General features: G+C 44.1%; 1 protein-coding gene across 2 annotated transcripts in view; it reads left to right on the forward strand.

Annotated features, from left to right (window-relative positions):
• The first annotated feature begins 1,068 nt into the window (after window positions 1–1,068).
• Window positions 1,069–13,319, forward strand: part of MON2 (MON2 homolog, regulator of endosome-to-Golgi trafficking) — a 271,194-nt gene continuing 258,943 nt past the window's right edge. For both annotated transcript variants that reach the window (XM_082256725.1, XM_082256726.1), the window contains exon 1: window positions 1,069–1,391. In XM_082256725.1, coding sequence (XP_082112851.1) covers window positions 1,278–1,391 — 114 coding nt within the window. In that variant the 5' untranslated portion in view covers window positions 1,069–1,277. The remainder of the gene's footprint in view (window positions 1,392–13,319) is intronic.

Here is a 13,319-nt window from a genome sequence, read left to right on the forward strand (position 1 = left end):
CAGCGGCGCGCATGCAGGTCGAAGAAGACGTCCGTCCAGACTCCCGTCAGCAGCAGCACGCCAGGCACCAGTGTGAGGTAAGTGAAGTGATGCCTCGGGGGGGGGGGGGGGGGGGGGGATGGGGCCCACACACTGCTTTGAAGGGGCACGCACGCACGCTGGTCTCTGCATTGAAAGGGGGCATGTATGCCGGTCACTACATTGAAAGGGGCATGTATGCCGGTCACTACATTGTAAGAGGGCATGTATGCTGGTCACTACATTGAAAGGGGGCATGTATGCCGGTCACTACATTGAAAGGGGCATGTATGCTGGTCACTACATTGAAAGGGGCATGTATGCTGGTCACTGCATTGAAAGGGGCATGTATGCTGGTCACTGCATTGAAAGGGGCATGTATGCTGGTCACTGCATTGAAAGGGGCATGTATGCTGGTCACTACATTGAAAGGGGCATGTATGCTGGTCACTGCATTGAAAGGGGCATGTACGCTGGTCTCTGTATTGAAGGGGGAGGGCATGCTGGTCACTGCATTGAAAGGGGCATGTACGCTGGTCTCTGCATTAGGGTATGATCATTGGGCATAGCAAATTTTGCTATGGGACCCTGTGATTTCTAATTACGTCCCTGTTTTCGACCCCCCGGTAGGTTTTTGTAGGTTTTGCGGCTCCCAGTTTTTTTTTCCTTCGGAAACGGGTCCAAGTGGCTCTTTATGTCTTAAAGGTTGCAGACCCCTGGCTTTTGGCAACTCTGTCTAATGCATATGTTATGACTGGGTCCTAATACTTCTGTGTCTTCATGTCCGTGACAAACACTCCTGCATTTCTGCTCCTGGTGTCACAGGAAGTGAGGGGACATCTCCCCAGGGAGACAGGAATAGAATATTAAAGTTTTAGACTCTTTCCTGTGATAGGCTATCATGTTCTAGTAACACCGGCTCTATAGTATGTACTATAAAGCATTCAGTGTTAGCATTCTTCTCCTATCCGGGTGACAGGCAGCTCTTGTCTGGCCATGTCACCCGGCTGATGTGCGCATGCTCGGCCCGGCTCACCTCCTGTGTTTACGGAAGCGGCTGTTACGTGTCAGTGCGGAGAGCGGGGAATTGTGGGAGTCGGACTGATGGCCGAGCGGAGGGGCTGACAGCTCTGTACCGAGCCGGGGCCATGTTATAGGAGGACGGGAGGGCTGAGCGGAGGCCTGCTCTCTGTCTGCTGCTCCTCATAGCTTCACTTCTCTTCTCTTCGGGTGGAGGCCAGACATCCTGACCCGGAGACATGGCTTCCAACACCAGCAGCCCTGAGGCCATCAAGAAGCTGTTGGAGAACATGCAGAGCGACCTAAGGGGCTTGTCCATGGAGTGCAAAAAGAAGTTCCCTCCTGTCAAAGAGGTAGTGTGTGTCCACAGTCTACTACATGTCCTCTATCATAGCAGTCTATGTGTGATGGCACCGTGTATGACCTCAGGAGATCTGACAGCTCTATGTCTGTCATACATATCCCTCATCATAGCAGTCTATGTGATGGCACCATGTATGACCTCAGGAGATCTGACAGCTCTATGTCATACATATCCCCTATCATAGCAGACTGTGTTTGATGGCACCACGTATGACCTCAGAAGATCTGACAGCTCTATGTCTGTGTCATACATATCCTCTATCATAGCAGTCTATGTGTGATGGTATCATGTATGACGTCACATCTGACAGCTCTATGTCTGTCATACATGTCCCCATCATAGCAGTCTATGTGTGATGGTATCATGTATGACGTCACATCTGACAGCTCTATGTCTGTCATACATGTCCCCATCATAGCAGACTGTGTGTATGTGTGATGGTACATGTATGACCTCAGAAGATCTGACAGCTCTATTTCTGTATCATACATATCCTCTATCATAGCAGTCTATGTAAGATGGTACCATATATGACCTCAGGAGATCTGACAGCTCTATGTCTGTATCATACATGTCCCCATCATAGCAGCCTATGTGTGATGGCACCACGTATGACCTCAGGAGATTTGACAGCTCTATGTCTGTGTCATACATGTCCCCATCATAGCAGCCTATGTGTGATGGCACCATGTATGTCCTCAGGAGATCTGACAGCTCTATGTCTGTGTCATACATGTCCCCATCATAGCAGTCTATGTGTGATGGTACCATGTATGACCTCAGAAGATCTGACAGCTCTATGTCTGTGTCATACATGTCCCCATCATAGCAGCCTATGTGTGATGGTACATGTATGACCTCAGAAGATCTGACAGCTCTATGTCTGTGTCATACATATCCCCTATCATAGCAGCCTGTGTTTGATGGCACCACGTTGACCTCAGAAGATCTGACAGCTCTATGTCTATGTCATACATGTCCCCATCATAGCAGCCTATGTGTGATGGCACCATGTATGACCTCAGGAGATCTGACAGCTCTATGTCTATGTCATACATGTCCTCCATCATAGCAGCCTGTGTTTGATGGCACCACGTTGACCTCAAAAGATCTGACAGCTCTATGTCATACATGTCCCCATCATAGCAGCCTATGTGTGATGGCACCATGTATGACCTCAGAAGATCTGACAGCTCTATGTCTGTGTCATACATTTCCCCTATCATAGCAGCCTGTGTTTGATGGCACCACGTTGACCTCAGAAGATCTGACAGCTCTATGTCTGTGTCATACATGTCCCCATCATAGCAGTCTGTGTGATGGTACCATGTATGACCTCAGGAGATCTGATAGCTCTATGTCTGTATCATACATGTCCTCTATCATAGCAGCCTATGTGTGATGGTACAACGTATGACCTCAGGAGATGTGACAGCTCTATGTCTGTATCATACATGTCCCCATCATAGCAGTCTGTGTGATGGTACCATGTATGACCTCAGGAGATCTGATAGCTCTATGTCTGTATCATACATGTCCTCTATCATAGCAGCCTATGTGTGATGGTACAACGTATGACCTCAGGAGATGTGACAGCTCTATGTCTGTGTCATACATGTCCCCATCATAGCAGTCTGTGTGATGGTACCATGTATGACCTCAGGAGATCTGATAGCTCTATGTCTGTATTATACATGTCCTCTATCATAGCAGCCTATGTGTGATGGTACAACGTATGACCTCAGGAGATGTGACCGCTCTATGTCTGTGTCATACATGTCCCCATCATAGCAGTCTGTGTGATGGTACCATGTATGACCTCAGGAGATCTGATAGCTCTATGTCTGTATCATACATGTCCTCTATCATAGCAGCCTATGTGTGATGGTACAACGTATAACCTCAGGAGATGTGACAGCTCTATGTCTGTATCATACATGTCCCCATCATAGCAGCCTATGTGTGATGGTACTACGTATGACCTCAGGAGATTTGACAGCTCTATGTCTGTATCATATATGTCCCCATCATAGCAGCCTATTTGTGATGGTACCATGTATGACCTCAGGAGATCTGACAGCTCTATGTCTGTATCATACATGTCCCTATCATAGCAGCCTGTGTGAGATGGTACCATGTATGACCTCAGGAGATCTGACAGCTGTATGCCTGTCATACTTGTCCCCATCATAGCAGCCTGTGTGTGATGGTACCATGTATGACCTCAGGAGATCTGACAGCTGTATGCCTGTCATACTTGTCCCCATCATAGCAGCCTGTGTGTGATGGTACCATGTATGGCCTCAGGAGATCTGACATCTCTATGTCTGTATCATACATGTGCTCTGTCATAACAGCCTGGACTCCACCAGTCTGTCCCGGGTGATGATACCATTTATGACCTCGGGAAATCTGATAGCTCCATGTCTATATCATACATGTCCTCTGTCATAACAGCCTGGACTCCACCAATGTGTCCAATTTTCTGGTACCATGCGTGATCTCAGGAGATCTGACAGCTCTATGTCTGTATCATACATTTCCTCTGTCAAAGCAGCCTGGACTCCACTAGTCTGTCCTGGGTGATGATACCATGTATTACTATAGGATGGCTAACCGCTCTATGTCTGTATCATAGATGTCCTCTGTCATAGCAGCCTAGACTCCACCAATCTGTTCTGGGTGATGGTACTATGTATGACCTCAGGAGATCTGGCAGATTAATGTCTGTGTGCTATACAGGTTACCTACACTTCATATTGTACCCCAGCAACCTGGACTCCCCAAATGAATCCTATGTTCTGGTTTCATGCATGATCTCGGGAGATCTGACAGATGTCTGTGTCATACATGTCCTCCATTTAGCAGCTTGGACTTCACCAATGAGCCCTGTTTGATGGCATCATGTATGATCTTAGGAGATCTGACATATCCATGTATGTCTGCTATATATCCTCCCCTTTGTATTCTACCCCAACAACTTGGACTCCTCAATCTGTCCCATGTTCTGGTATCATGTATGACCACAGGAGATCTGACAAAGATCCATGACTGTGTCATACATGTCCCCCTTGATGACCTGAATGTCATTTATCTCCTCCCATCATAACAGCCTGGAATCCCCCATCTCCCCCATATCTGTCCAGTGTGATGGTATCATGTATGACCAGACAAGATTCCTTCCTTCCAGTCCATCTGTTCTGTGCAGCAGACATTCTTTTCTTAGTTGGATGTTTTACTTTTCTGCTGAGTGACTACTAGTATATTCCTAGTCCTTATCCCCTGTAAATATGCAGATGAGTGGTTTTCCTCACTGACAGGGGTTGGTGCCCATCTATTCTGCCCACTAGGTCATGCTGCCAGCAGAGATTTGTCCCTGTGGGTCCATGGCCAGAGCTTACACTTAGCAGACAAACAGTCATCAGAAGATGTAGTGATGATGTTGTGCTTGGGTAGAGCAGGGAAATCCCACTGCATCATAGGAACAGATTGTTATAGCCCTGGTTAAGATCTATGTTCAAAGCAGAAGTAACAGATATACAGTATATAAACTGTACATAAGCTTACAACTGCTCTATCCTCATGTACATCATTTTTATGAGCGAACTTTTGTAGGGTACCTGTGCCTGCCCTTCTGGGAGTGACCATTGGTTTGAAAAGTGAAAGTAACATAGAAGATTGCCAGAGTAGCTTCTGTGACTGGTGCAGTCAGTGCTGGTTTTACATGTGTCCAGGATGTAGAAGAGAGTCCAGCTCTTCTACCAGTAGGGATGTCCATAGAGGGGTGCGTTGAATAGATGACTGCAGTCCAATGATGGCCTCATCGCCTCACTACAGTGAATTGGTCCCATCATAAAGGACATAACTGTCAGGGATCAGAAGTGCCTGACATGCGCATCCTGTTTGTAGCTGACTTACAGCGTAAAGCTTATACTAAACAAAATCCAAAGTTGAAATGCATATATGGGTATATGGGAACTATTTTACCTGCCTTTCTGTCCATCCATTCTTGAGATTTTCACAGCTCTTCTAGACTGTCCAATCAAGCTGGTGATCTGATTTTTCTCTACTGCAGTTAATGCAACTTTGGGAAAAATTAAAAATGATTAAAGTATAACTAAAGGCAAAACGTTTTCCTTTTTTTTATTTTGGACAGTGTAGAGGAATTAGAACTTTTATTGCTGTCTGTGTCCCTGTTAGGGCCTTTTCACACGGGCTTTCTTATCAGGACCGCCTGTCAGTTTTTCAGGCGGACCTGATTGGATGCTCCATGCACCTCTATGGAGCAGCGGATGTCAGCGATGATATGTCCTCTGACAACTGCTGCTATCTGATCCAATCCTGTCCGTGAAATCCAGATGAATGGAAACCCTATTTTCCATCTGTCTGGAGGATCTGATTGGATGAAAACGGACAAGCGGTCCGTTTTATTCTGATCTCCCATAGAGGAGAGCGGGGCTCTGGCAGGTCTGTCTCTGCAAAGTAAGCGGAGATGGACCTGTCATCTGCCTGTTCAGCAGGGATCGGCGGATCGATCCCCGCTGAGCAAAATGGAGTCAGCCTGGTGGTAAGCCCGTGTGAAAGGGCCCTTAGAGAGATTCAACCTCTCTATTTGTCCTGTTTACCATTATCATTGAATGTAAATGTGAAAAAAATCCCAAGTCTTGGGTTGTCACCAGAACAGGAATAGAGGGGAAATCTTCCAATGTGGACACTGGTTCTAGTGGCCCTGATGACAACCAGGGATTCCCTCATTTTGACTCTCATATTCTGTTTTGGCTATGACAGGTGACCAAAAAACCTGATGGGTTATAACCCTCCCTAAACTCTTTACAACATGAAAAGACTGCTTTACCCTGATATGCTGCGCTGTCATGATCAACATAGCAGTTCCCCCTGTAACACATTTTTCTTTCCTGCTGACCCTGACAGTAGATCCTTCAATCTTTTTCTAAAAAGAACGTAAAGCATTTCAGCATTTTAAAACCCGAAACAAAATTATTTATTGCAGTTTACCAGTCTGGAGGTGGTGGCTGAATAAGCTTCAGTTTGGATCCTGCCAATAACACAATTCCTGACTTACTGCACTGTATTTATGGAGGAGCAGCATTGTCACTCTAGGCTCTTCCACTGATTTGGATGACAAAAACCTATTCCTCTGCTCAGTGCCATTTTAGGAGCATTATAGGCCCTTGGGCAATGCAGTGCATTGAGGCCCTGCTTACACAATCGCCCACAAGAATAAAAATGCTAATTATCGATAAGGCGATATTTATTGGTACAGCAGTGCCAGGCTAATGACAGCTTCCAAGTTCGGCGGCTGGGTCCGGTGAACACCCACACGGACGGGAGTCAGACCTGACTGTCCTGTGTGTGTATGTTCCCGTGGAGGCGGACAGACATTCCTGCAGTTGTGGGCTCCCCCTTCACGGCCCAAGTGGCCTGACAGCAGCGCAGGGCCAACAGGCTCTTGCCACCTGCTAAGTTTGGCAGCGGGATGCACACGGGAGTCGGGACTAATGCTTGGCTGGGACTTGGTTACTAGGCATATGGGGGCCCCCGGGCAACTGCCCAGCGTGCCCATTCGGTAAGACGGCCCTGCCTCTGCTGATCTCAATTACATAGCTGTAAGTTGCTTTGAACGATTGATGTATAGATATTTTGCATGCCTCTTCTACAGAAAAACTCTACCTCTTAGCAGAGTTTTCCTACGTCCAGACTTCAATTCTGCTTTAACAGAGTGATAACACTGTTCAGTCTGCCCTGTCACTGTGAGTTGCATTGAAGACAAAAAATATGTATAAAATTATCAAATATTTTATTAATCACACATATAGTATAAAAACATATTTAGAATGCATAAAAACACATGCTTGTATGTACAGAGACCATATTTATATAACCTGCCCCATGGATGGGGTGAACAATCTAGTGTAGGTTCCTCATATCATATGGAACAATCGGGCAGAGCAAACCCAACACGTTTCAGGATCTTAAACTTATCTTCCTCTTCTTCAGGGGTATACAGGGGTCTTGTATCTAAGAAGTAATCATAACGGTAATATAGTAGATCTATAGACAGATACAGTGGGTATAGAAAAGAATCACCCCCTTTTAAAATAATCACATTTTGTTGCTTTGCAGCCTGAAATGAAGACAGACACAGTTTTTGTTGTATTCAACTGTATTTACATCCAAGTGAAAGATATAACATCAACATGTCAGAAAAATAAAATAAGATAAAAAACAGGATCACCCCCTTGAGTTATTATTTTGTTGAACCATCTTTTGCTTTAATTACAGCCTTTACTCTGTTGGGATATGTATCTACGAACTTTGCACATCTAGAATTTGCAATAGTTCCCACTCTTCTTTGCAGAACTGGTCAAGTTAAATTTGATGGTGACCATTTGTGGACTACAGTCTTTAGGTTCTTACACAGATTTGTGGGGTTTAAATCTGTGCTCTGACTAGGCCATGCAAGGACATTCACCTTTTTCTCCTTCAACCACTGTGTAGTCATCTTTGCTGTGTGTTTTGGGTCATTGTCATGTTGGAAGGTAAACCTTCTTCTCATTGACAACTTTCTGGCAGAGGGCAGCAGATTTTCATCAAGAATTTGATGTTTTTTTTGCCCCATCCATGTTTCCTTCTATCCTGATAACTGCTCCAGTCCATGGTGCAGAGAAACACCCCCATATTACAGGATAATACCTCCTCCTAAAGGGTTGATGGTCTTTTCATGCTGTAGATTCTTCTCTATTATTCCTGCAATTATGCCTGATTTATAGTCATAACCTCTTGTTTGTTCGGCTGTGTCTGACTCTGCAGAAATAGATGCACATGAGAACATTTTGATTGGTAAATTTATTATGGGAACAGTTTAAACTTGTGTAGTATGCCAAAAAGTATCATGTGAGCAAGAGTCCTATTGAAACCAAGCCCCTTAAAAATACATTTTTCTGTTCTAACTGTATATATGCTCGGGACATTTCCTGAAATAAACGAACATGCTTTGACTCTACCCTCGTGTGTGTCTGTGTGTTCTCGAATATTCGTAGGGAGTCCATCTAGCCGTCCGGTTTAAAAGTCCCTTACACCTCCATGCTTTGTGTTATTTGGATGGTGAGCTGTATTGGATTTCCACTAGATATATAATTTGGTGTTGAGGCCAAATAATACAGTGGAGATCGAAAGTTTGGTAAAACTTTGTATTAATGTGCATAAAGAAGCCAAGGAAAGATGGAAAAAATCTCCAAAAGTACAAGATATTAACTCTGCAGGGTGCCAGAACATTTTCAGACGCCATTTTTTGGTTTTCTGTTATTTTGAAAGTGGAAATGATGGAAATAAAATCTAACTTTTGTTGACATATTATAAGAATGTCTAATCTGTAATTTGATGCCTTTTTGGAGATTTTTCCATCTTTCCTTGGCTTCTTTATGCACATTAATACAAATTATTTACCTGGGGTGCCCAAACTTTCGATCTCCACTGTATATTTTAGTCTCTGACCATAACACCTTTTTCCATGTGGCCTCAGAATCTTCGACCTTCTGATACAAGCCACATTTGTGGAGAATTTGTGATATTGTTGTAACATGCACACAATGAACACTCCGTCATAAATTCCTGCAACTGCTTCAGAGTTTCTGTCGGCCTCTTTCACTTGGACCTTTTAAGTTGCAAAATACAGCTGGATAAAACAAAAACTGTTGGTCTTCATTTCAGCCTGCAAAGCAACAAAATGTGAATTTTTAAAGGGGGAGGAGGGGATTCTTTTCTATACCCACTGTACATAAACCACAAGGCATATCACTGGTGGGACGCCACGTAAGCACCAACCGTGGCCATATCACCTCCATGGAGGCTGATGAGCACAAGCTGCACTAACAAATTGCAGTTATGTGATCTATAAAGAGTAAAAATGAAAGCAGAGAATCTCACATACGAGTGTACATATAAACATTCATATCAAGCCACGAAGCAATGAATGGTAGTAGATCTTAATGTAGACAGAGATGACAAATACTGTATGAAAGTATATCTGCTTTGCAGGGATAAACAGGGCTATGCATACAAAGTAACAAAACCGAAAACAAAGGATCACTATTTAAAATTTCATAAAAAGCAATCTAGGTAACATATACATACAGTATTAGCTTATAGGGGTAGTGTACCTACCATGAATTACAAAAACAGCGGGACCCTCCTAGCTGGCAGCTAGGTGTACCAACCCAGCTGAATAAGAGTGGTAATGCTTCTATTTAGAGTGCCACAATAATCTCCAATTGGTTCAGCAGGATGGACACAGGTGTTGTATACCCTTGCTCATTGTGCAAAGGCCAGGCTCAGAGATGGCCTTCAGGCGCAGCGGCACCTAGCTGGTATCACTTCCATTGTAATGAATTAATAAATGTAATCAGGCCTCAGTGGCAACCATAGCTTCTCCCATAGACACAGTGGAAGAGTAAACATAGCCTTTGTTTTGTGATCAGTCTAACTGCAGCCATATTTGTGTGTATTTTATGGATAAAGTGAGGAAGAATTCACTTTTGCGTTATATTTTTTTTCTGCCTGTGCCCCTTTGGGAAGATTTTCCCTGACTTTCTGTCTCTGTGGAGCTTTTTAAGAAATAGGAGGAATTGTGCCCGAGACAGACAATGATAAAAACATTGTTAGAACTTCTCTTTCCCACTCTTAACCGCTTGCCGACTGCCCACAGTATATTTACTGCGGCAGTCAGCCCCTCACAGGCAAAGCGACGTAGGTCTACGTCGCTAGCCTGTGAGGCTCTGGGGAGCGAGCGCGCGCCTCCGGAGGTCCGCTCACGGAAACCAAACCCCCCCCCCCCCGCGCGTGTGACCGGCGGACCCGATCACTCGCGATCGTCGGTGCAGAGGGAGAAAGGCAGGCGGCTAATGTAAACAAGCCGCCTGTCATTCTCCCCTGTGTAGGAATAGTGATCATACGGTTCTACTATGTAGGACCGTTGATCTCTGTTCTTACACTAGTAGCCACAGCCAATCACAGTTAGAATCACACCCCTAGGGACACACATAACCCCTCCCTCTGAAAAAAGTTAACCCCTTTATGCCAGTGTAATTTTACAGTAACGATGCATATTTATAGCACTGATTACTGTAGTAATGTCACTGGTAACCCCAAAAGTGTCAAAAATGTCAGTCAAGGGTCCGATCTGTCCGCCGCAATGTCGCAGTACTGCAAAAAAAATCGCAGATCGCCGCCATTACGCGTTAAAAAAAAAAACAACAAAAATGACAAAAATCTTTCCCTTTGTTAGTAAACGCGATAACTTTTGCGCAAACCAAAATACGCTTATTGCAATTTTTTTTTTTTTTTTTTTTACCAAACATATGTAGCCTAAAACAAATTGGCCGAAAAAGTTAAAAAATTTAGATTTTTAAATTTTTTTGGGGGGAATTTCATATAAAAAATGTGAAAAATATTGTTATTTTTGCAAAATTGATGCTCTTTTTTTGTTTATAGCGCATGATCAAAAAATCACACAGGTGATCAAATACCACCAAAAGAAAGCTCTGTTTGTGGGGAAAAAAAGGATGCCAAATTCGTTTAGGTACAGCGTCGCACGACCGTGCAATTCTCTGTTAAAGTCACGCAGTGCCGAATCGCAAAATAGGCCCTGGTCAGGAAGGGGGTAAAATCTTCCGGGGCTTAAGTGGTTAAAAGATTTTTTATTTTTTTTTGTCCGCATCACCTATGGAAAGATTTTTCATCACTTCCCATCTTCATGGTAAGTAAGGGAAAATCTCCCTGATAGGGGCACAGACATCAATAAAAACCTGACCGAGGATCTAATTCTTCTCCGCTCTCTCTGAAACAAACCAAAGTTCTGGTTGGAGCTGGGCTTTATCGTTAGGTACAGCATGGCACCTTTCACTTCCATCCATCATCTAATTCTGACAATACATTTATTTTCGTGCATTTTTTTTTTTTTTTTTTTTTGCATTATTTTTTTCTCTAAAAAATATTTTTGTCCATGAATAAGATTTTATCACTTCAATATGATAAGTAAGGACAAATAATTGGAAAATGAAGGAACCTATAAAAGGTTAACAGCCTCTGATTCTGCGGGAGGTAGGAGCACACACAGCATATAGAGATATAGAGATCACATATGTGAACCACATTGATACAACAGGGTTTTATTGCCGTGTTATACAGGAACTGTTTATTAGTTTCCTCATAGAGGGAAGTCAAAGTATCAGAGGAGGATGACTTGCAATGCCTTAAAGCTAACCTTAAATATGCTTAGATTTTTGCATGACCCCCTCACCAACATACTAAGGAAATTGTTAAAAAAAAAAAAAAAACATTCTGTTTTATTTACATACTGTATTTTTCACATATTATAACTGGGTCTCTGTACTTCTCTATGTAATGCAGATAGATCATAGGTGGTGGGAGTGGCCATAACTTCTTAAAATTGGGAAGCTGTGGTAATGCTGAGCAAAATAGAGCAAACCCTTCTAAGTATTTTATCTTTTACAGTAAAGCCCAATTTACACCTAAATGCTTTATAACTCGAAGCCCCAAACACTCAACATGAGTAAATCCATTGTTTTAAATGGTGCCTGTTCACACCTGAACACTAAGATGCCTGTTGCTCACAAAAATACAGGAGCTTCTTTTCAGGAAGATCTGGTTGTTTTGGGCCCCATAGACCTAAAGGAGTTGTAAAGGCAGAAGGTTTTATATCCCAATACATTCCATGCATTAAGATTAAAAGCCTTCTGTGTGCAGCGGCCCCTCTCAGCCACCCCTAATACTTACCTGAGCCCCATCTCTGTCCAGCAATGTCCATGAGTCCCTCGGCCATCCGGGACACTCCCTACTGATTGGTTGAGATACAGCATTGGCTCCCGCAGCTGTCAATCAAAGCCAGTTAGCCAATCAGGAGAGAGAGGGAGCAGGGCTGAAGAGCAGCTCCATCTCTGAATGAACACACGGAGCTGCGGCTCGGCTCAGGTGCCCCCATAGTAACTGCTTGGTGTGGGGGCACTCAACAGGAGGGAGGGGCCAGGAGCACAGAATAGGGACCTGAGAAGAGGAGGATCCAGGCTGCCCTGTTGAAAACCAACTGCACAGAGGAGGTAGGTTGTTATAAAAAAAAAAAAAAAAAAAAGATTTTAGTATCACTTTAGAGAGAGACTTTACAATCACTTTGTTGATTTACTAAAACTGGAGAGTGCAAAATCTGGCGCAGCTCTGCAGAGAAACCAATCCGCTTCCAGGTTTTATTGTCAAAGCTTAATTGAACACACTGAAATTAGAGGCTGATTGGCTACCATGCACAGCTGCACCAGATTTTGCACTCTTTATATAAAAAAAAAAAAAAAAAAAAATGTCATACTTGCCTCCTCTGTGCAGTTGGTTTTGCACAGAGGGGCCTGGATCCTCCTTAACCCGGGTTCCTCTTCGGTGCTCCTGGTCCCTCCCTCCTGTTGAATGCCCCCACAGCAAGCAACTTGCTACGGGGGCACCTGAGCCAAGTCACAGCTCCCCGTGTCCATTCAGACAAAGAGCTGTGACCTGGCCCCGCCCCCTCTCTCTCCTGAATAGCTAACTGACTTTATAAGCAGGGAGAGCCAATGGCGCCGGGCTGCTGTCTCAGCCAATGAGGAGGGGATTCTGGGGCAGCTGAGACACTCCTGCAACATCGCTGGATAAAGATGGGCTCAGGTAAGTATTAGGGGGCTGAGGGCGGGGGGGCTGCTGCACACAAAGAGTTTTTTTTTTATCTTAATGCATGGAATGCAATAAGAAAAAAAAAAAACCTTCTGCCTTTACAATCCCTTTAAAGCCCGTTATACATGACTCCATTGTTTTGTTCACCCAGACAATTTCTCCATTCACTCATTCGAGGTGGATGGGG

The sequence above is a fragment of the Pelophylax lessonae genome (genome assembly GCF_965119305.1).
Source record: "Pelophylax lessonae genome assembly, chromosome: 4".
Lineage (NCBI taxonomy): Eukaryota > Metazoa > Chordata > Amphibia > Anura > Ranidae > Pelophylax > Pelophylax lessonae.